The sequence below is a fragment of the Rhipicephalus microplus genome, unplaced genomic scaffold, assembly GCF_043290135.1.
Source record: "Rhipicephalus microplus isolate Deutch F79 unplaced genomic scaffold, USDA_Rmic scaffold_20, whole genome shotgun sequence".
Classification (NCBI taxonomy): domain Eukaryota; kingdom Metazoa; phylum Arthropoda; class Arachnida; order Ixodida; family Ixodidae; genus Rhipicephalus; species Rhipicephalus microplus.
In genome coordinates, this window is record NW_027464593.1 from 9,465,759 (window position 1) to 9,490,516 (window position 24,758).

At 45.8% G+C, this 24,758-nt stretch overlaps 1 protein-coding gene and 1 long non-coding RNA gene across 3 annotated transcripts in view; one reads left to right on the plus strand and one right to left on the minus strand.

Annotated features, from left to right (window-relative positions):
• Positions 1–12,341, plus strand: part of LOC142785276 (autophagy-related protein 101-like) — a 38,569-nt gene extending 26,228 nt beyond the window's left edge. For both annotated transcript variants that reach the window (XM_075883719.1, XM_075883720.1), the window contains exons 6-7: positions 2,409–2,575; positions 12,148–12,341. In XM_075883719.1, coding sequence (XP_075739834.1) covers positions 2,409–2,575; positions 12,148–12,234 — 254 coding nt within the window. In that variant the 3' untranslated portion in view covers positions 12,235–12,341. The remainder of the gene's footprint in view (positions 1–2,408; positions 2,576–12,147) is intronic.
• Positions 1–22,336, minus strand: part of LOC142785277 (uncharacterized) — a 31,836-nt gene extending 9,500 nt beyond the window's left edge. Inside the window, exon 1 of the long non-coding RNA XR_012888908.1 lies at positions 22,058–22,336. This is a non-coding gene — a long non-coding RNA (uncharacterized LOC142785277). The remainder of the gene's footprint in view (positions 1–22,057) is intronic.
• Between the last annotated feature and the right edge of the window lie 2,422 nt (positions 22,337–24,758).

Consider the following 24,758-nt stretch of genomic DNA (forward strand, 5'->3'; position numbering starts at 1 on the left):
TGATTCGGCAGTGACGGTAGAGCGCTGACATTTTTCATTGAAAATAAACCCATCACATCCGTAACAATATATGTATATATATATATATATATATATATATATATATATATATATATATATATATATATATATATATATATATATATATGGACCTGCAGGTTAAAGAATTGAATTCTGGCCGTGGTGGCTCCATTTATTTGAAAGGGAAATGTTGGAGGTTTGCAATCTTAGAGTTGGGCGTGCTTCAAAGAACACTAGGTAGCAGAAACTTGTGGGGCTCTCCACTACAGTGACTCTCATGACCATATTATGCAAAGAAACGAGAAACGGTGCGAACTACAAGACAAAGACAGATGACACAAGATGCTGCTAACATGTACCAATCGGCCCAAATAAGCACTGTAATGAGCACAAATGATGCTGTGGTTTTGAAATGTAAAACCACAACAGTTATTATTATTATTATTATTATTATTATTATTATTATTATTATTATTATTATTATTATTATTAACATTGAAACCAATTCAGGTTCTGTATAAATTTATTTACTGAATGCTTTCAGCTCCCAAATGTGCTTGTACTAAATTTAAGTTGGAGGAAGCTGCTGTGGCTCAGGTGATGCTTTGTACTTTGTTCACCAAGTGAGTGATACTTGTAGGACACATTGTTGTTGCCTGAATGATCTTTCTGTATCAACAGAGTTGATTGACAATGGCAGGCATAAAGCACTGGAAGAAAGTGTTGGATTCAGTTGAGCAAAGACTGGCTTCCAGAGGGCATCTTGCTTGTGTGTGGCATCAAATGATTTTTAAACATCTTGTAAATAGTTCACTAAAACCTTGATTTAACAAAGAGGGATATAATTAATTAAGGATTATAACGAAGTAAATAAATATTCTTGCAATAGATACAGAGTTAGCGTTATACCTGTATGTATCGAGAATTTTCGTATATAACAAACTAATTTTTTTGTAAGATGCAACTTGGCTATACAATTAATGTTTGATTTCCTGGACCCTCAACGGACCGCGAAAACGTCCGGAAAAATGGGCAGTCCGGTAAACTGAATGCAAGTGAAAACACACTATTTAATAGGTATATTTCGCTGAAGGAGAGGGTCACGGCAGGGGCACAGGGTTTTCATTGCAATTCAGCAGATGCATCATTTAGTTGGCTCTGAAAAGAGCCGAAAAAAAGAAGGAGAAGAAAAAAATTCAATGTCGCCAGCGCTATCGCATTTGTAACAGGCAGAGGCAACTAGCAACCTGATGTGAATCATCAAGTCAAACAGCCTTAGAAAGACAACCAAGATCACGCAGCAGCAGATAGTCGACGCTGATATGAAAATTCAGGATATGCAATGAGGCATCGCATGTGTTGCATAATAAGTGTTCCTTGTCTTTGCTACCTGAGTAACAGTTTGCATCTTGTGCCATACTAAAAGTGATTATCTACGCAACTATGATTGAAATTTGTCTAGAAAGAAACTCATTGCAGCTATGTTTTTTATGTCAGCTCTAGCGATTTCACCCTTTTCTGACAAATTTTAATTATTGCAAGCCTCCATCCTCGGCTGAATATGTGTTAACATGGGTTTCTAACAGACATTGTGGTCTTTGTAAGCTCACATACATACCTGAAAAGTCCTTAAAACCCCCGAATTTTCGCCATGTAAACGAGCACGAACCCTGTTGAACAAGAACCTACAACTTCTGATTAGCATGCAAGCGGCTAGCTGCACTCCTTGCTATTCATCTTCGTGTTGCCCACGTGTGCGTGTTTACGAATTGTCATCTTTGGCACGTAATGCAAGTGCCAAATTGGTAACACACCAACACACTCATACCTAGCAGTCTGATAAGCTGCATGAACTCAGTCAACATCAGTGGGTAGCCAAGAAGCACACAGTTGTTAGAGTCATGGTGACTGAAAGTGGACACTGTTTCAAGAGTGTGTTGACGTACGTGCACCACATGAGATTAAGAGGGGCATTGATTGAGTAGGGTAAAGCAGCCTTTGGAGAGGAGAACAACTAACAGAGGCTGGCGAAGCAGAGAGCAAAACGAGCAATCGCCGCATTTTGATCTATAAACCCGTGAACTCTGCTGGCACCGTTTCGAGAAATTTTCACGGCGACTTGTTTGTTGTAGATTGTGCACATCTACAATACCACAACTAAATTTAGACCTCTGGATGGTATATAAGGGCCCTTTAAGATGTGGAGCACTAACTTGCTTTTCGGTTGGTTTTGTTGAGTGACATCTGCATTATTTCTGCAACATAGCAAAAGTCATGGGGGTGCAGGATAGTGATCCCCATTTTGACCCCTGATGCCCTAGAGCGAATTTGAGTCAGCTTTGTTGTCCTTAGCATTGTTGCCAGGTGCAGCGCAATTGCATTTGCAGAGCGGCAGCGGCAGCGTGCCCAGCTGGGTGAGCAGCTGGCTGAGAAGGTGATTGCAGTGGCAGCCTCCATCAACCGGCACCAGTACCTGCCCCGGGTGCCCAGTGAGCCTGACGTGGAGCTCGTGTTTGACACCCGCTTCTCAGACGTCCAGCCGTATCATTTCAAGGCACGTACCGCACCGTGTAGCTTTCCAAAAGCAGAAGTGTTTTAGATGCGAAGCAGCTTATGACAGAATTGAATCTAGTGTGCGTGACCGCCCTTCACTGTGTACATGCAACCGCTGGCCCAAGCACTGCCAGAATGGCTCACGCGCTAGCGCGATCAAGCCTGCGTAAGGAGCTGGGCAAGATACTGTGGCATTTCTCCCTTACACTCTCTTGGCAATCATGGGATGGCATTGAGAAACGAGATTCTGCAGAAGCGCGATGAACCAACACGTATCCTGGTCCAAACGCTCTGGCATGCGCTGGCGCGTTCGGACCTGCGTAAATGGCTGTGTAAGAGATGCAGTGTGCGTCCCCCAGTGCTGCTTCGCATTGCCTCATGGTCCTTTTTAGTGAGAGATGATGTAATTTTTTTCTTTTGTTTTGGTCAGCTGCAAACAATATTCACAATTTCGCAGGCAAGTGGCACCCTTAAAATTATCATGGTGGAGGAATTTCAGCACGTGGGGAAGTTGGAAAATGTGGTCGTTCCAAGTTGGCACATTTTGTCTTGATGTAGATGCACAGCACACCAAAATGCACAACAGATAAGGATGACAACACACGTAGTGCTATGCATGCCTCGGTTCTCTTTCATACATATAAGAACTTACTTATGAACAGTAACAATCAAACCAATTGCCTCTTTCTCGATTTTACCAAAGCTTTTGATACTGTCCTTCATGGTTGTTCAATCTCCAAAATGTCGTCTCTCCGTATCAATTCATTAGCACTGTCTTGAATACGCAACTTCTTGTCATCCCGTCAGCAATACAGTCGAGCCCACATATAACAGCCCCACTTAAAACGAACTTTCGCTTAAAACGAACAATATCCGCTTGACCGTGAAAATATACATTGGTTCAATGGCACAAAATTGCACTTACATCGAACGTCTCCGAGCGCCGCTGATCGGTTACAGCGAACGGAGTCAGCGATCTGCCGACTTCTCGGGAAACCAGTTTCGACCACCGATCAGGCATCGGCGAGGTGCCCATACATTCTTATTGTTAAATGCCGACCCTGTCTCCGCGCCCCTCTAGTTGCCACTCTCCCCGACCGCTTTTTGTTATGCACCCCTCCGTCCTTTGTCCCCCAGCTACTCTGAACACCCCGCATCGACAGACGACGCCCGTCTTTTCACACTGCCACCAATCTTTTGAAGACCGGTCGGCCATCTACCTTGTTTTGATGGCTGGTACTGTCGTTGGCGTCGCCGGCCTGAAGTGACCAGACCATTTGCCAACATCATCGGCCACCGACTGTATCCGATAGTCTGCGTCTAGTGCATGCGCGTATGCTACCCCACCGACTCTGGTAATTTGCGATTTGTTTCGTGTTTAGGACTTATTCTCGCTCACTTCGCACTCAACTCAGCATGCCTTCCGCGCGCGTGCACCGCAAAAGTGCGAAAACGGCTGTTAATTTGCGCGAAACGAATCGCGAAATATTGAACTTCGTGAGGCCACACAAACCTGCCAGCACAACGAAAAGATTTTTCGACCACGGCCGCCGATTCTTCGAACACCGCCGCACGCACCGATTCAGGCGGTCACGCACTCTTTCCAAGTTTTTCTACATGCGAGCTTCCCGGACCTTTCAAGCAAGCTACCCAACCTGCCTCCTTCTTGTGTGTTTTGGTTTTCAAGGTCGCCCTCCCGCCGCATCCTCCCCTCTCTTTATCGCAACTCCTTGCCCTTCTCTCGCAAGTCTGCTCTCCTCTCTCGATCACAACCCCTTCGCCCATCTCCACCGCTCCACGACGCCCGCCACGCTGGCTCAATTAGTTTCGTTTTCTGACTGGAAACGCGCCCAGAGCTGTTCCACGCGTGTGCGCGTCTTGCTCGCTCTTGGTGTGCGTGTGTGGTCATGATGGCCGACAGCGGGACTAGCACGCTTTTTCGTGCCACTAACAAAACGTAGAAAATATGACCGCTTGACTTGAGCGTAATCCGCGCTCTGCAACGCGGAGCGCTTGCTCATAGCTGTTGGCCATCTGGCAGCCAACTTGCCGCTTCGGGCGTCTCGGTATTCAGCTGTGGAGATGGTGAATATTTTGTGGGCGGCGGTGAGGGCTACATGTACGCGAAACTGTTTTCGCGAGGCCGGCTTCGTCGACATCGGGCCTGATTCCGAGCGCGAACAGGATCACTGCGGCGGCGATTTGTGGCGGCGCTTCATCGACTCCGACCGGGGAGAGTGGGTGGGACATCTGTTGCCATGGTTTAATTACGACTGATGATGATGCCGACACTGCGGAACTCTGCACGGATTAGGGCATAGTGAATGAAGTATGTGGCGAGTGATTTGGAGGAATCGGATTGCGAGAACGACGAAACTTTGGAGCCAGTGCCTCATGCAGCTTATGCCACGGGTTTCGGCGAATGAGCACCCTGCTGTTTTAAATGTGCTCGAGACCGCCCTTATCGCTTCTGTTCTTCGAAACACGTGCGTCACGAACTTTTTGGGGCAAAAAAAGTTTGTGTTTTCACTCGCAACTTTCTTTAAAAGCTGCGTTTCATTTACTACAAACTTCGGGATGCCGCGTCACGCTCAGGTTCTTTATAAGTGGGCTTGACTGCACACGGTGGTTAACGACACTTCATCTAACATTTACAACGTCGCATCTGGTGTTCCCTAAGGCAGTGTACTGGGTCTATTACTCTTTTTAATATACATTAACAACTTGCGCACTTACCTTTCATCCTCAACTATGTTGTTTTCGAATTATTGCGTCATCTACCGCAGTCTACTGACGATCATTTTGCTCTCCGAAATGACCTTAATCTAACCTACAGGTGGTGCGAAACTTGGCAGATGTCTCTTAATAATTTTAAATGCAAGTTAATCTTGTTCACTAGAAAGTGCTACTTATCCGTTTTCTATACTATTGATAACCCTGTTGTTTCAGCCACACCATCGTACAAATATCTTGGTGTTTACCTTTCATCAGACTTATCTTGAACTACGCACATAGCAGCTGCCTCTTCAAAAGACTCCCAGTCTCTCGGCTATCTGCGCAGAAGCTTGCGCAATGCTCCTTCTATCGTACATGCATTATCATATCTATCTTACGTTGATCCACAATTACAGTACGCATCATCCACATGGTCACCGCATCAAGATTACCTAAGTTTGTACTTTGGAAGCCATCCAGAATAGGGCAGCGAGATTCGTAGCTGGTAGCTACGACTATCATTCAAGCATCACCCTAATAAAAGAAGACCTTGCATTCATGTCACCTGATATATCTACAGGTACATCTACAGTAACAAATGCTATTGTTTGCCGCTTCATGTCCTTCTGTGCACTGTGCAACGCATTTACATCGCACGTAGTTTCGTGCCCATTCATGGTCACTCACTGGCGTTTCACTCATTGCCATTGCCTCGAGCCATAGCACATTGGGACGGCCTTCCAGATCACATCGTATCCATCGGTAATCATGAATCTTTTAGGGGCAAAGCTCCTTAAAGCGTAGGTCTGTTCATTGTCGGCGTATATATGTAGCCACCTCTAGTTTAGTTCTTGCATTGTTTACTAGATGGCATGGCTACCCCTAGTTTAGTTCTTCGATTGTTTACTATATGGAGGGGAGCAATGTAATAAAATTCGTTCGCTGTTGGTGTGCGCTCGGAGCTGCCCGATGGATAAGGCTGCAGAGCGGCGAGCGCGCAAGGCGGCAGCAGCGCGTGCTCGATGCGATGTGCGAGACCGCGAGGCAGAAGCGCTCCGTGAAGGTGTGGGACGCCGCTGCCAAGATCCCAGCGTTCAAGAACGAGAGGCCCAAGCGTCACGGCAACGGCGCGAGGACCCTGCCATACATATACACACACAGTGTTTGTCACGTCTTTCTTGATGATGTAGTGGGCGAACTTTCACTGAGCAGTCACGGTTTTACCGATGATTTCCCCTCAAGAGCTTCGCCCACTCATCCACATTCACCCCGTGGATATGCTGTGAATTTTTGTGATAACCTTATTTTGTTGCATTTTACTATTGCATACTGTATAAACAGGACTATAGCTTGAGTGGGAATATAGGTTACCGAAAAAAAAAAAAAGGAAGATAAACCCAAAACTGCCGAACCACATTTATTTGTGAATTGGGCGCACCGCACCCCGATCGTTGGAGCTCCCCTCTACCACCATCACAACTGCTCCTATTCATCCGACGAAGCACCACTGTCTTCTGAAGACGAGAGATTGTCGCTGGCTGCCTCCCACAGTGCGTCGTCTTCAGTGCCATGCAGCGAGTTGCTGATGCAACATTTCTTGAAAGCATTTTCCACCATGGAATCCGGCAAGGAATGCCAGGCGGAAAGCACCCAGCCGCAAACAGTCGCAAGCGGGGGCCTTTGTAGGCGGCCCGTCAGTGTCTTGGGTTTGTCGCCGGACATCCACTCTACTCGGTCCTTGAACGGCTTGTTTAGCACAACGTCGAGCGGCTGGAGGGTGGACATGATACCACCTGGTATCACGGCGAGGTTCGTTTTCCCGTCGCCGAGTGCGCATTTCACTGCGTCGGTTAAGCGGCCACAAAACGCATCCAACACCAGAATGCTGCGAAGACGCAGCAGTGCACCTGGCCGTCGGTTCCACACCACTCGTATCCATTCGAGCATCATGGCCTCGCCCATGTATCCTTTTTTGTTGACGCGAACGACAACACCGGACGGGTACGCTTCCTTCGGCATTGTCTTGCGTTTGAAAATGATGAAGGGCGGAAACTTTCAACCATCTGCCGTGCATGTCAGCATGACGGTGAAGCGCGAGTGCTCGTTGCCAGTGGACAACAGCTTCACATCCTTGGCGCCGCGCTGCGTGATCGTGATCAACGAAGACATGTCAAACCACACGGGGGTCTCATCGGCGTTGCTAATCTGCCCCATCATGTAGTCGTTCTGCTCCCGAAGCCAGTTCACGAAGTGCTGAAAGTTTATAAGCTTGTCCTCGAACTCCTCCGGCAACTTTTGACTGATGGATGTGCGCCGCCCTGAGAAAAAATTTTTTGCGTCGCATAAATCGATGCACCCAAGAGTTTCGTGCACGAAACTCTTCTCTGGTGAGCCCAGCTTCTTGAGCGAGTTCTACGGCTTTTTTGCGGATGGTATCCACGGTCATTGGCAGCGAGCGCGCACGAACTTCCCGCACAAAGTCCACTAGATTATCCTCCAGCTGCGGATGAACGGCACTTCGTCCACGAAACGACATTTTTCAAGGATTCCACATCTGCAGCTTCCATTTCTGCGCCCTCTAATAGCACACGCTTTTTTCTGATACATCAAAGCGGCGCTGAGCAGCTATATTCCCGTTCGCTTCTGCGAACTCAACAGCACCTAGTTTAAACGCAGATGAGTACTGCCTCCTCGCACCGCTACTCATATTCAGTGAACGAAAAAAAAAAAAAAAAGACTACTAAAAATGCAGGACAATGTCAAGCGGAGCGAAAACGCAGAACAGATTGGAAGCAAATCACGAACACAAAGAAAACAGACGAAGAAAAAAGAAACAGCCTGCGATTAGGTTTGGATGCGGATATGGCCGCGTCTAGCTTGTCAAGCATATGCAAGCCACATGTTGCCAGACAGCAGCGTACTTTCGGCTAGACACCGCTATATAAGCAAGGAGGATACATAAAACTTGCTGGAGTGGAAGCCGCCTATGCGCCGCTGCGGGAGAGAGTGAAGCCGCGCCGAGCATGCGGCGGCCATGTTGCCAGTGGCAGAAAAGAGCCGAGCGCTTCAAATTTATGCTTCATCGCGCTGCGGGTGAAGTGACTCGTGTGTTTATTGAGCAACGAAAACAAGTAATTCTGGTTGTAAATGTTTATTGCGACTTGTACGCAGCCAAGTGGCATGTAGAGAACTCAATTAAAGTGCATATGCATTAAATAGCGATGCCTATAAGCAAACACTTCATCGAAAACATAAGTGCCCTACTGGTAGCTGAAAATTATTGCCCTTGTCAAAAGTGGTCCCACCTTACTTTTGACCGATTTTCGTTTTTTTTTTTTTTTCCTTCGTCATGTGTTGTATCCTCACTTTTACGTATTGTTCGGCAATTTGCCTGCACAAACTGTACGCCTGATTATCAAACGTATCAAAGTCTGGGACGTGTTGCTCTAGTTTATGGAACCAGTTTTACTCGGAGGAAGCTCATAGAACTTTCAGGATGAGCTGTTTTGCTCTTGACCTCACCGTTGTGATGGAATCACATTCAGCCTGTAGCCGCCTCAATCCTCGACTTCTTTACAGGGGCTAATGACATCTCGCGACAGTGAAACAAGACCACCTCGCCTCTTACATTTAATTAAAGGTGTCAGCTCATCTGAGTGCATGGCTGCTATGCACTCTTCACAGGTAGTTGCAGTTCGACCTGTCGAACAATGAAGCCTGCTATGTATGACACCACGGAACCGACAAAAACAGAAAAGCTTTCGGGCCGTAGTCAATGCGATGCGTATTGTCGTGGTCATCGGGCTGCAGGACTGGGGCCTTGCGCATGTCAGTGAGATTGCTTCTTGGATCTACCATAACTGCAGGAGTCGCCGCATTCAATACGGAGAGAACATCTAGGGAGCAGTGTCCAGAACTTGAAGACGTGACTTCCGTCTGAACCAATAGACGCTTGTATGCAGCCATAAACTTCTAAGCTGTTGGGTTGTTGTTATGGCCGCATCATCCACGTATTGATTCAAAGAAGTTTCATGATGATAAGGGGCGCGAAAAGAAGTTTTCGGCATAGTCTTGATTGAGTTTGTGTGTCAGTAAGTATTTCAGCTGACCCTGGCTGACAAGTCTGTCAAACATTCTTTCCGTGCTTGCCATGCGTATCCAAAAACCAATGAATCCGTTTTTTTTTTTTTCAGTCCTTCTTTCACTGCCGTATCTCTCAGCCCGTTTATGTACGCTCGAGTCTCCGCAAAAAACAACTTCCAGAATGCCGCGTTTCCCTGCCAAAGGGGCGCTTTGTACGACCTTGCCAGCGGGTTCCTGGAGTTTAAGATGTCAAACAAGCGATCAAAAGTTCTAATAAACATAGATCCTGTGCTGGCACCCTTGAATTGCAGCGGCTTTAGCTTTCGTTCGCAGAAGTCCAAAGCGTCGGCAATTGAGGCACTCGATCAGTTGTAGACAGCATATCATACTTTAATTTTCTTGCTTTTCCCATTGGACGTGGACTTTCGTAACTTTGTTTCCGAGCCACAACCCTTCTTCACGTTGAAGTGCCTTCAATGTCACTTCATAACCCACTTTCACATGCTTCCCTTCAATGTCAAAGAGGTGGTCAAAGCACTCTGGCGCGAAGTGCACAGAACGAAGTGATCTCAGTCTTTCGCATTCTACTTCTCACGGCGAACGGCCCACTCCCAGAGGCTCCGCGTTACGGGATCTTTAGGAAACCTGTAAAACAAATCCGGACTGTTATGTTTTGCACGCTTAGATCGCGTCAGCTATAACTCCCTTTAGTAGCGAGTGCGGAATGGCTATGCCGAAGCCGTTTTCGTGTACGTACAGGTGGAATGTGAGGCCACAACCTTTTTTCAACCTGTTGGCACATCCGTAAACGACGCAAGAGGCAACCATTGTAAACCATTTGTTTTTACATGCCAACAAGGTGAAACAAGAACGGACGAAATCAGCAGCTCGCGAGGGCGCTGAGCACGCTTTTTGCCACTGGCAAGATGGCGGCGGCTGGCTTCACTCTCACAGCGCCCCTTCCACTCCAGCAAGTTTTATGTATCCTCCTTGTATATAAGACGACGGGCGACTTTAGCTTATTATTTTATTGAAAATATCTCCACTTATATTCCGGTGTATAAGGTAACTTTGTTGCACCTTGTTGTTTATCATTTGTTTGTTATTGTTTTTTATTTTATTTTTACTTTTTGTCTGTATTTTTTTCGCAATGTATAAACTGATGCCTTCCTTACTCAATGCCCTTTAATGAAACTGTAAGGCATTTTGAATAAATAAAATATAAGAAAAGCTGCTGTCAATAACCATGTAACAAAGGTGGACTCGTGACCCTAGTTCTCTATTGCATCTTCACTCTACAAGGACTAGCTCCAAATTACACTTCCCCTAAAGCCATATCCGAGACCTTCATCTTAAAGAACTAGTTTTAGTTTTCTAGAAACTTCTACAGCCGAAAGCAAGAAAGTTGCTGTTTCAGTGATCAGACATGGAATTAGCACATTGCTTAGTACTAGTACTGTTTTACCAACAGCTACTAGCTTGAAAGACGATGGCTCCTGCCTTTTTTACGTATAGTACACTCTCAGTAATATGAACTCAAGATGATCTCAGTATTTTGTTGAAATTATTGAAATGATAAATTATCAAAATTCTCATAACTGTGACTCTGGGCAACATACCAACTAGTGTTGTGATTTTCATTGTTTCCCAGTGCCGCAGCAACGTCATATACAGCCTTGCATGAATGCCAGTAAGGTTTTTAGACATAAGCGATTATACTGGTATTATGCAACGCGTGTACACAAGTGAAAATAAGAGATGAAATTTATTCATTTATTCATTCTGTCAATCCTTAGAAGGGGCTATAGCAGGGAGGGCAAGCAAATACAATACATAATAAAATCAGCAAAAAAGTGACACTATGAAAACCAGGCAAACACTGCAATGTCGAATGTACACATTCGAAAAACCAAGATACATAAAGTATAAAATATGTATAATAATAGAGTGAATTTGAGTATGTATTGTGTTCCTTGACAGCTTGTTGCCCCTTCCAATTCTTAGAATGCTTTGCCACATTACACTAGTATACTGCAACAAAAATGACATTAGGAAGTATTCCTCATGCAATAGACCAAGGTTAGGTTGCCTCTCCCCCAGCCCCTTTTCCAAGTCAGCACGCAACTGTTGGTGCGTGCATTTCGGCCAGTTCAGTCATTAAGTAGCCAGGCGGGGGCTTTATGTGCCACTGTTTGTGACTTAAAACTATGAGTATTCAACTAGAATCAATGGTCGAAATTTCCAGAGCCCTCCACTACGGCGTCTCTCATAATCATATGGTGGTTTTAAGACGTTAAATCCCATATATAAATCAATCAACTAGAATCAAGAAATGCAGCAGATATTACTAGGCATGCACAAGCAAAAAAGTTTGAATTCACCGAATTTTCACCACGGGGCACTTTGAATTAGGCAGCTTTAAAATACATGATGAAAATAGTCGGTTGGCCAGAAATTTTGCGTTTGTGTATATTATCAGATTTTCATTTATTGTGGGTCTACTGCACAATGCCCTGAACGCATATTTCATGTCGAGTTGACAGATAGCACAAGAACTGTTCACTCACTGGAGCAGCCCTGTTTCCTTATGCCACCATTTTGCAGAGTTACGTAATATTGGCTCCAAGAGAGTTAGCTTCCAACCATACTTCATAGAACATTTCAAATTGTTGCCATCGTAATTACTGCTTCGTCTTTGGAGCTAGATTATGACTTTGTTTCTTTTAAAAAGTAAACTTAGCCAATCGTCATGTCAACTCTTTGTGGCACACGCAGGTTGGCTACCACACATCCGGACCCTGCAACAACCCATCAATGGGCAGCACTGTGCGGAAACTGCTCAAGGACACCCTGGCCTTCTGAAGATTGGCCACTAGACGATCACATTTGGCGCATGTACATATGCGGCACACTGCCTATTTGTTTCTAAGCTCAATGGAATAAACCTTTTGTTTTTTTTTTCGTACGTACCTAAGTGTATTGTCCTACTTGAAGACATTTGTCTGCAAGAGCTTCATTAAGCTTGTTGATCACTCACTTATTCATATGTACACACAGTGTAGCATTTGTAGTAGAGTATAGCAGATCTGCGCATAAGCAATATATATACTAGCAGTTTAATTTGGAACAGTTGACATTCATAAGTGAGCATAAGCGAATAAGAAAAAAAAGTAAAAGTAACGGAAGAAACAAGTGCCAGAAGTAAATTGCTCCGCGCCAACTAACTGCCGTGCGGTCACATCCCCAAACTGCAGAAACTAGGAGCCCTTACTTTCAAATATTTGTTTGTACCTGTAAGAGGCAAAGAACAGTCACTATAGAATAAGCCATTCCGAAGTTTAAGCTGAGTGAAACATTGGGCAAGTTAGCGCATTGCTTTACAAAGGGCTTGGGGTGCAACTAACAAGGAAGAAAAGTGAGAGAAGATAGCCCAGAGAAACAGCCTTTTAAATAGTATGTTTTTCTTCCAACACCCTAATACTATATATATATTTTCATAAGCGCACACACATTCCAAATGCGGCTTAACAACACTGGTGGCACACAGCTAGCTGTAGTGGTTGTCGGGGTGATGGTGCAGCAGGATTTGTTTATGTAACAAAAGTCTTATTGCTAGCTTTAACAGCTTGGCTGATGAAATACTGGTTCCAGAATTCTATAACATTGCGGTGCTTCGAAATGCATGCACACCTTTCATTAAAAAAAAAAGAAGTGGCAGTTTCGATATGGAGGGGGCTGCTTCACAGTGACTTAGACCTTCAGTAGGCTGTGCCTGACGAAGGGTTAATTCACAAGGAGACATTAACTCTTTACATTATAGTAGCAGCTTTTGTCGTCTGCCGTCAGTTGTGCGTAAATAATGACGAGTGCAAAAATTGTCCTGCAGTTTAGGTTGCACGCAGGGCGCTGAGTTCACAACCCAGAGAACTGCGTTGACTCATTATGACAATGCCCGCTGCAGTGGGGCTGACTTGCAGATGCAGCTCGTAAAAAATAAACTTTAAAATATAACTAAAATTGTTTATACCTGTTTCTTGAATGCAGTATCTGAAGAGTGTTAACATTGCATGCCAAGGAAACGAGAAACGGTCGTTTTGCGATGCCTCACAATCCAACAGTGATCTTTAATGAATGCACAAATAAGAGGGTCACTAAAGAAAAAAATTATTCTTCTCGTATTATTGAATTGCCCTTTCACAATACCAACAAATTGGTAAGCCTGAAAATGCGCAGAAAGAAAGTGCGCACGACGACAAGGCCATGTGCTCATCTTGTAAGAATCGAGAGCGCCTTCCCCTGTGGCGTCTCGTTCCGTTCCTGCTAGGGCACGCCCTGATCCCACTTTGGTGCCAGTTATGTGGAGTTAGATTTACACGAGAAGCCTTAACCATACGAAGCGACCGCGAAGGGACGCGACGTTATCCACTGCCCACTGCCCGCACAAACACACTACGGCCGGGTTCGTCGACTCTCCGACACGGCGCAAAAATGGCACTTGAGGCAGTTTGTCAACAAACACAGGTTTGCTAACCCAAGATGCAGCACAGTGTGGCAATCACGAAATCGCGGCGCTTCAGGAAAAACCCGCAAGGCCGATAGAGTATACACCTGCCTGCGGCGTTATGGTTACCACATAAAGAGGGAAACACCGAAACGCAAACGAGAAATCTTCTGTGAAAACGAGCATGGCTTCCTCGTTTCAGGTGTGCGAGCGAGTGCCAGTCAGCTGGGAGCTCGAAGTAGAGAAGGGGCTGTCACTAGCAGCCTATTAATTCGGGATTGATGTGTCATCCTATCTTTACCCTAGCAAGCAACCCGTTGTTGGGAAGCTGTCAGGCAGGCACCCTTTTTGGAAAGCTTGCCATGCCAAGGGGCACTCCTGTCCACTCCTACATAGAGTTACTGTATATGCTACCTTTATGCCTTTAGGTAAAGGTAGCATATGCAATAACTCTACTTTCAGATAAATTACTTCTGCGTCAACGGTGTGCCATTCGTGGCGGAAACGCACCACATATATGACACTTACCTGGCTTAGGTGCTTGCGTGAGGCCTCGGGCTGCCTCACTTATGTTGACCTTGCAGCGGTACAACTTGGTTGTGCACTACCAGAAAGAGAGTTCGAACATCGTGGCTCACACCTTGACACGAGCCCCGGCATCTGACGCTTCGGTCCGCCACCCCAGAGAGCAATCTCACCTGTAGTAGACTACGAAGCCTCCAGCCTTAGTGGGGCGCAAGGGGCGAACCCCGACAGCTAAGTCACTGTCAAGCATACCGCCTTGAGAGAGGATGCATACCTGGTAATTTCCGTAACTTTCGACGGTACTTATATCTTCAACAGAGACGACCTGTACAGAAGGCACAGCCGGACGATATATGTTTTGTCAGCAAATTATTGATGGGCTCAAACAGCTGACAGCTCCGAATTAGAGCGTAGCAGTGAACCCGCCTAGTGCAAATGCACAGCTAGTATTGCTGTTAGTGCCGAGTGCCGGGCTTAAACTGGTATTGCTGCGGGCACGCTGAATTCATACCTTCTTGATAACGAACTGATAAATAGCTACCCAGGAGTCTGTCAAAGTGATGATACCGTTGTGTTGGCCCAGCTCAACCCCGACAATACAGAAGCCCCGCAGTCGAAGTGGCTGGCTACCAAAGGAGAGCACGGCCAGTCCAGCATGGCCGGCACGGCCGGAGAGCGCGTGCTCTTTCAGAGCGGTCATGGGGAGAGCAATCGACGGTCTAGTTAATGTCTCCAACCTTAAACATTTTGTTGCTTGCAGCAACCATTTGGCAGGTGGGGGAGGCAGTCACCAAACCCCAGGAAAACCATGAGAAGGCTGACCCCATGCTACGCCACTGGCACAACCTATAGCTGCGGAAACGCACTTAAGCGACCTTTCTCCTACTATAGCAGGTAACTGTAATTAATTCTATCTCATGTCAATAACGAGAGAATAACCGCTACAGTGTGCAGACACACGTCTAGAAGTGGTCCATCTTGGCCGAAAGTGCCCTCTGATTTGTCAAGGCCTCAATCTGGCAAGCACCCTCTTTGTCGGGTAGCACCGTCAGGCAGACGCTCTTTTGGGCAAGTTGGCTATGCCTGTGGCATTTCTGGCCGTTTATGCATCGTCCGGTCGTCTTCCTGCGCTCGGCTCTCCCGTGCCACCAATCTGTTCCTGACGATGCGGCCTGCTGTCCCCTGTTTTCTCTGCTGGAGCTTGGTCCCTACCATCTGCCCTCCTGACAAGAACATCCTACCCAATTGAACTGGTGGCCTTGGCAGCCGCTCATGACTAGGCCATCCACCGATGCTTTGGCCCTGGCCCGAGCGTGGTCACTCTGGCTTCCGTTCCTAGCTGCTTGCTGTTCTAGCGGGCCGTTCCTGCCAGACCTCATCCCAACAATTTCGGCCGCAGTTGGCTGCCGCACGCAAGCCTGGCACGGCCCCATCTTTCTACTTCCTCAGGCCGGTGCCCTTCAACTTCAAGCGTGCTGGCTGCCACTTGCAGTGCTTTCCCGATCGTTTCTTCTGGACTGCATACCTCCTCCCCAGCAATGGGCTCTTCCTGGTCTGTTGTAACTTTTGTGTGACCAAGGCCGACCATGGACTCGTCTCAACAGGGGCGAGAACTTTGCCTCTTCAGTTGCGCGTCTTAGTTTTTCGGTCTGGGCCATCGAGGAGATACCAACCTTTTGAACATTGCACTATCAGCCCGCCCCCTTGCGGCTGAGCTGACCTGGCCACTTGGCCTTGGAGCTCTTTGAACACTCTGGCCTCAGCTTTTAGGAGGGGGGGGGGGGGGGGGTATCGAGAGCGCCTTCCATCTTGGCAGCTCGTTCCCTGCTGACACTGTGCCAGCTTCGCACGGCTTTTCTTTGCTGTGTCAGAGAGTCGACTAACTAGGCCGTAGCGTCCTTGTGTGCGACGGCAGTGGAGAATGTCGATCGCGTTCCTTCCCAATCGCTTCGTAGGGTAAGCTTCCTGTGCATAACCAATCTCCACAATCGTCAGCATTACCATCAGCCTGTTTACACCAGCCTGTTACCATCAGCTTATGTTTACAGTCAAGTTACAGTGTACTAGAAGGGGGCGGTGAAACGAACGAGGCGGCTGCGTCACATCTCGGCTGATTGTCCGGCAGGTGACAGTAGCGGTGGCGCTGTTGTCTCATGGTACTGAAGATCTCAGGAGCGTCTGCATTGGGAGCGCGCACGCCGTAGCCTGTAAAAGCATGTAATTGCCCGTTTTTAGCGCGCTTATTGCGTTTCTGAGCGCTTATCAGTAGACGCACCATGGTGCACGAGTGAATATGCAGGCATGCCAAAATTGCGTGGATACACTCACTGTTTCAAGAGCCTGTCGACCCACACAAAAAAAGTCAAATGGAATTTGCACGGATCTGCCTGGCTTCTCACTCAAGCAGCACTTTGAGCTGCGTTACATCATAAGTTGCTATTGGCGAAGAGAGGAGAAGTATCAAAACCGCGATGAAATCATGCGCTCGTTTTGTCAGCAGTCTCGATCTACGATATCCAGAGCGCAGTGTTCCTCATATAAGCCTACATGCGCCCAATTGTTTCACGAGAAACACGAGTATAAGTAACGTTGTTACAACATTTATATCAGAGATGACTCGGTTTTATCATGCCAGTTTTGCATAAGTAAACAATTATTGCTTTCTGAAAGGCTTATCGCATAGTGAACATATTAAAAACAACACACAAACATATTAAAAAGTGCCAATGGTATATATAGCCCGTCTGTTAATCTGCGTAAATTCATAGTAACAAGTTGTCATTTTGTATCGACAGCTTTAATTGTGCTGCTTTCCAAATATTCTATTTGCATAATGCCATTCGAAGCCAGCAAATTTAAGACAATGTTTTCTATTATAAGTGTAGTTCAATTATGAAGTGTCAAAAGTGTAGGCAGGCAGTTCTGCATCTTGTTTTGGGGAATTCAACTTGCATATGTACACAGTAAGTACATGCACGCATGCACACACATGTGCCACACACACACACATTATATATATATATATATATATACACTGAAGAAGTTTGTCCAATGGGCCAAGCGTACTTGGGCCTTCACAAACCTCAGAGAAGACCGGTGGTTGAAACCGTAGGAAATAAAACTAAGACAACCGTTATATATATATATATATATATATATATATATATATATATATATATATATATATATATATATATATATATATATATTGACGCGTATGTATTGGTCGACAAAAATGACGATAATGGGATTTGGCGGACACCAGCTGGTGGAGCTCTGGCTGATCGAAGACAAAGAAGGTGATCTTGCTGTTCGGCTGCTGAGAATCGCTGTGTCAACGTCTATCTGCCTTTTCTTCGCGTTGTACCGCGACACTGGTGGAAGAGCTGGGCCGCAACCCTGCCTAATGCTCCATACTCCCGCTGGGAGCCGTTCCTATAGCCCGGACGCATTGCCACCTATTGCAACTTCCGTACACCGGTTCAGTCGGCGACTGATGTATGCCTCGCGCCAGAGTACACTCCTTCAACGGAATCTCGCAGGTGCCGATTACTTCAGCAAATGGCCAACGCCAGTCCGCAACCAGCGCCCCAAGGCCCCCCTTTGACACAGCCTTCAGTAACCATCTTTCAACCGCTGGTTCCCGATCACTTTAGTGGCGGCACCCATGACCACTGGCTTGAGAACTATGAGCGTGTTGCCAAGATTAATCTGTGGCTTGAACAAAAAAAGCTCTCACGCACCTTTTTCTACCTTGACGGCGGTGCGAAAATTTGGTATGGTGTTAACTTGGGGCGACTTCTGACAACAGCTTGTCGACACGTTCGCCAATGTCGATCGATGGGACCATGTGCAGCAGCTGTTGAAGCTACGGGTTCAAAAGTCCAATGAAAGCGTTTCTATGTTCGCTGAAGATATGACTCGTCTTTTTCGTCGAGCTGACCCGAACATGAGTGAAGATAGGAAGTTGAGCTACCTCATCCGCGGCGTTAAAGAGCAACTTTTCGCCGGGATACTGCCAACCCTCCAAGTACCGTAGTTGACATTATCAAGGAGGCAACGGCTATTGAGCGGGCCCTCCATCAATGATGCAGGCTGTATGATCGAATGTCTAGCAACGCCTCAATCAATGCTGCCACCATACCTAAGAATCAAAGCTCCCTGCGAGGCCTCTTTAGGGAGATAGTTCGCAAATAACTACAGAAGTTCCGGACTCCAATCGCTCAAACCCCCGTTGCGTCCGTCGCTGAACTGATACACGACGAAATCTGCCACGCATTTTCTACCGCTGGTCCTGATGACGAGCACCATCCCATGAGCTACGCCGACGCTCTCCGACGTTCACTATCTGCGATATCGTCGCTATACCGCCCAGTGCCAACGGCCCCTTGGTCACCGCCGCAAGAGCAGACCCTGAGCCTACCACCAAGCCAATCGACGTACCACAAGCCGTCCACAGCAGGACCATGGATATTGTCGCAAGATGGGAGGCTTAGACAACCACCGCTCTGCCATACCGCCCAGTGCCAACGGCCCCTTGGTCACCGCAGCAAAAGCAGACCCTGAGCTGACCACCAAGCCAACCGACGTGCCACAAGCCATCCACAGCAGCACCATGGACATCGTCGCAAGATGGGAGGCTCAGACATCCACAGCTCCGAAGAACAGACGCATGGCGCACAATCGATCGACGTCCACTATGCTTTAACTGCGGAGGTGCAGGTCATATTGCCATTCATTGCTGCCACCGCAGTGATTCGTTCCGCCCTCTTCGAACATGGTCTGACGATCGCCATGCGAACGAAGAATACATACTCCGCAGGGAGGACGACTCTTTCCAAGGAGCCCGTTCTCACTTTTACGACTACCGTACTTCTAACGAGGAGGCAATACCTATTTGCCAGCCAGGTTTAAGACGTTGACCCTGCTCTCCTTCTCCCGTGCATTCGCCTTCGTCACACCGACGTACCTCCGCGGACCTTAACGCAAGAAGATCACCCAGCTTGTGCCGGAAAAACTGAGGGTGGCGACCTCCGGGGGTAAGGTTGCAGGCCATGAAGATGACGATGAAAAGCCCCCATTACACGATGCTGTAAAGCTTACAAGACGTGAGAGCGCCGACATTGTGACCGCCGACTTTAGTGGTTTTTTTGACGGCCAGAAAGTATAACAGCCTTAGTCGACACCGGTGCCGATTATGCCGCGACATAGTGCCTGCGATGAAACAACGCGCCCATCGCCGCGCGCACAAGGACATACATGCGCACCGTCTACTGTTGTGCAGAGACGATGATAGCACGAGAACCCAGCTGGCCCCTGCTGATGTGCGCCACGCGCTTGGGACTCTTCTTGAAGAAGTAGAAGAAGGAGACATATTTCTTTTTAACAAGCCCAATGGTCTAGACTACACTCCCCTCAGATTACGTTCGTCCAAGCGTTGCTAGAGCCTCTCAATGTAAATATTTATCAGATTGGCATAACGAAGACGCCTAATTCAAAACTTGAAATTAAATTGATATTTTCCCCTCTAATGCGAAACAACTGCCCCTTCAATATTTAAATATTCGGTTAAAAGATTACTTGACTCATCTGTCCATAAACAACAATAGTGCGACAGATGCGTCCGTATTGAACGAAAAGGCTGGAATAGGCATCTTCTGTACTTCTCTCGACTGGTCTTTCTCAGTTCGATTACCAGATTACATGCCTATATTCATCGCTGAATTATTTGCTATAATTCTAGCGCTTCGTAAACTTCCTGCAAGCGAATCAGAAGCGGTCATACTTACCGATTCTCTCTCAGTATGCACTGCACTATCTACAGCAAAAAATTTGACATTATTGAGTATGATTAGCAGTTTATTACCAGAAAACCTGAAAAAATTTCACTTGCTATGGATACCTGGCCACTGCGGGATTTATCCAAATGAGATGGCAGACTCGTTAGCCAAAGCATCTTTAAGCGGACCACTTTTACCTATTTTACCTGATTTCGCCTACGTAACAGCTAGCAATCAGATATAGAAAGGCTTGTTTGCACAAAGAAATAGAAAAATTATCATTGGATAAAGTCAGAGACTTCGTACATCTAAGATATTGCTGGAACAAACAGTGGTGTGTATCTCGGCAGTTAGAAATTACAATCACCAGATTACGATGCAGAATTCCGCATCTGAATTACTACCTACATGAAGCTGGACAAACAGCATCTCCGTTGTGTCTCTTTTGCAAGGAATCGGAATCAATAGATCATTTCTTTTTATCCTGTCAACGTTATGCTTATCAAAGGAAAAGATACCTGGTCGAACCAATTGAGAAGCTAGGTTTAAAAATAAACGTGGAACTAATTTTATCCTTCGGAGGGTTTACATTAGGTCATAGCCACAGGGAGGTTTTTTCTGCTGTGTGCGAGTACATAAGGGCAACAAAGAGATTATCCTGTTAGCCTATTGTTATTATTTACGGCTACGAGACTACCTGAATGCCTGACTTAGCCCACTTGATGATCCTTCCGCCCGGTTCTTGGCCGATCCCTTTTTGTGGGCGAGTGCCTGCAAAGCTGAAAGTTCGTCATCATCATCATCATCATAACAAGCACTACGGGAGACGCCTATGGACTGCTGGAAGGCTGGATCACGTCATCTGAAAGCATCTCCTCCACTTGTTTCTTGATGACGTCTCTTTCCTTTTGTGATACTCGATATCAGTGTTGGTAAATTGGTCTCGTGGCTATCTTCTGTTATAATCCTGTGTTTTGCAATAGCCGTGCGTCGCACCTTAGAGGACGTTGAAAAGCAGTCTGAAAACTCTTTTATAAGGGCAAACAATCGTTTCTTTTGATATTATGGGAGCCTGTGGTTGACGTTAACTGATGCGTCGACGTGACAGGTCTCTTGTGGAGTGGTTCACTACATAGTTCAGTCGCTATGCAGAACTCGTGGAAATATGCGATAGCCATACCTTGCGCGATGTGCTGACATTCATTCCCAAAATTCGTAAGGAGGACAACTGAGCGGCCATTCCTTAAGTGAACAACACCTCTCGCCACGCAAATTCCTTTGTTTAAAAAGAGCTCTACGTTTCCATCCGCTATTCCTTCGTGGCCACAAAATGCCTTATTTTCAACAAGCACCATTACACTACAGCGTGGTGGCACTGTGACGTTATCATCAACAACGCGCGGAGCAGTAAGACGTCGCTTTTCCGATTCTTCCACCGACATAGCTTGTTCGGTCGAAAACGTTACACTGGATCTGCGCAGATTAATTATGGCTCCATTGGCTTGCAGAAAATCCATTCCTAGTATAAGCTCCCTTGAACAGTACGGCAGTACGACGAAGTCAGCAACGTAAAAAAAGCCTCTTATTTCGAGCCTTGAGGTGCATCTGCCAAGCGGTGTAATAGTGTGGCCACCTGCCGTGCGTATCTGTGCCCCACTCCATTTTGTCACAACCCTTTTAAGTTTCTATCAAAATTTGTGACTCATTACCGAATAATCAGCGCCGGTGTCAACTAAAGCATTTAGCTCGTATCTGTCTATTTTCAACCGCAAATCTCAAGTAATCTTCGCACTGCTGCGCTTATCCTCTGTAAACATAGCATCGTCACCTTGAAACCGTAATGGAGGATCTTCGCAACTGTAGTTATCAGCGGCCTCACCTCCACAGGTCGCTTGCTTCAGTTTTCCGGGTGTGGGCTTGTAGCACGGTGCCCAGACCGTGCGGAAGAAGCAAGTGGGCTGGGTGATCGGTAACGCCTGGGCGACGGCGATCTTGGCTGATGTTGGCGTGGAGTGAGTGGGCTCTGGCGCGCGGACAAGTACTCTTTGATCTCCGTTGGCCGTTCACCGTTTCGAGGGCATGGTGCGTACAACGGAAAGCCCCTTAATCCTGCATGTATTTATTTATTTATTTATTCATGATACCTTACAGGGCCCGATAGGGCATTGAGTAAGGGGGGCAAGTACGAAACAAAAAATATCAGAGAAAAATGCATTAATAAATACAGGGAAACAAAATTGAAAAAAAGAAAAAAAGGGTACAGTGCAGTTAAGGAACTTTTTTTCTTTCCTCCCTTTCCTTTTTTTTACACATGGCAAAAAACAGCAATTAACAGCAAACGAAAAAAACAAATATATATATATATATATATATATATATATATATATATATATATATATATATATATATATATATATATATATATATATATATATACACACACACACACATATACATATGTACAGTGCAAAGCATTTTCAAACAGAGGAACAGCATTTCTTATTCCATGAAACAATTTTTCGCCAATCACACACACTCGCAAAGGAAAGAATGGAGGAAGAATTCGCGAAATAAAAAGTAATGGTGACGACATGATACTATTTCAAGAAATGCTTACGTAATTGGTCAAGAAATGCTTGATGGTTACTGATAGATGCAACATTGTCGGGAAGATCATTCCATAGAACAATTGCTCGGGGAAGTGCTGATGAATTGAAAGTGTTAGTTCGTCCACTGATGCGTTTAATGCTATATTGATTATGCAAGCGGCGTGATATGCGTGAAGGCGCTTCCAGTGGTAAGGGAGATGGCCTGATGCTATAGCGATATTTATGGAATAAAGATAAAAGAGCAATGGAACGACGAACATTTAATGGCACAAGCGGTATGTCATGTTTGATCTGCGTTATGCTGGAATGTGGGCTGTAGTTGGAAGTAATGAAACGAGCGGCTCTGTTTTGTACAGACTCAAGTTTGTTAGTCAGGTAGATTTGATGAGGAGACCACACTGGTGAAGCATATTCTAATTGCGGACGAACGATGGTTTCATAGGTGAGTTGTCTTAGACTGCTTGGTGAGTTCCACAAGTTCCGGCGCAGGTATCCAAGTGACCTGGATGCCTTGGCAGTAATGGTGTTAATATGCATGTCCCATGAAAGATTGTGCTTGAGATGGACGCCTAAATATTTATACGATGATGCCTGGGATACTAATGTGCTATCTATGAGGTATGAAAAATCGGAATTGATACGCTTGCGGCTGAAAGTGATAACCTTGCATTTAGTAGAGTTAAGACTCATCTGCCATTTGTCACACCACTCTGCAATTAATGTGAGATCATTTTGAAGTACGAGGTGATCTTCGGTGGATTTAATTGAGCGGTAAATGATGCAGTCGTCAGCGAAAAGACGCAGGTTAGAAGATATGCCTGTGGGTAAATCGTTAATGTATATTAGGAACAGTAAAGGACCAAGGACACTGCCCTGGGGCACACCTGATGTTACGTCACAGAGAGATGAGGTAAAACTGTTTGCTGAAGTGAACTGCTGACGGAAAGAAAGAAAGTTACGAAGCCATGATAATGTTAAAGAATCCAGACAGAGAGCTGATAATTTCGAGAATAAACGCGAGTGTGCCACACAGTCAAATGCTTTAGCAAAATCTTAAAAAATACAATCCGTTTGAAGATTAGCGTCCATGTTAGAGTGCAAGTCAGTTGTGAATTCTAGCAGCTGCGTGTCACATGACAGTCCTTTTCTGAAACCGTGTTGCTGAGGAAAAAAGAAGGAATTATGTTCAAGATGAGCGTAAATATGGGAGGCGATAATGTGTTCAAGTAACTTACAGCAAATGCATGTTAGTGATATGGGTCGGTAGTTATGCGGGGAATTTTTATTACCGCTTTTGAAAATTGGGATGACCTTGGCGATCTTCCAGTCCGTGGGTAATAAGCCTGATGATAATGATTGCTGAAAAATATAGCGAAGAATTTTACTTGATATTAGGACTGTGTTTTTTAATATTTTAGAGTTAATGTTGTCAACTCCAGCACTGGTTGAGATCTTGAGATTTCCTATGAGATTAGCGACACCTTCAGCGGAGACATCAATCGCACTCATGTACTAATAATCATGGTCAGGAACAATGGGTATGTTGGAATGATCTTCCCTCGTAAATACAGAAGCAAAATATCTGTTAAAGACATGCGGGCATTCGCTATCATCAAGTGGCTGCTGTTTATCGTCACACAGTGAAATGTGATTACTAATGCTATTAGGAGACACAACACGCCAAAACTTTTTAGGATTAGATTTCAAGAGAGAGGGAAGATCCTGGGAAAAATATTTCTTTTTTGAAGTTCGAACGGCGCAACAGTAGCTTTTTAAGCATTCGCGATATTTTTTCCAAGCCGATGATGTAGGTGCAAGCTTAGCTTTTCTGTAAAGACGCTTCTTTTTATTACGATGACGATTAAGATGTTTGTTAAACCAGGGATTAGTTTTATCGTTGGAAGTAGACACCACGGGAACGTATCGGTGCACTAAATTTGTTAGCACGTTCTTAAAAAGCACCCAGTTCTG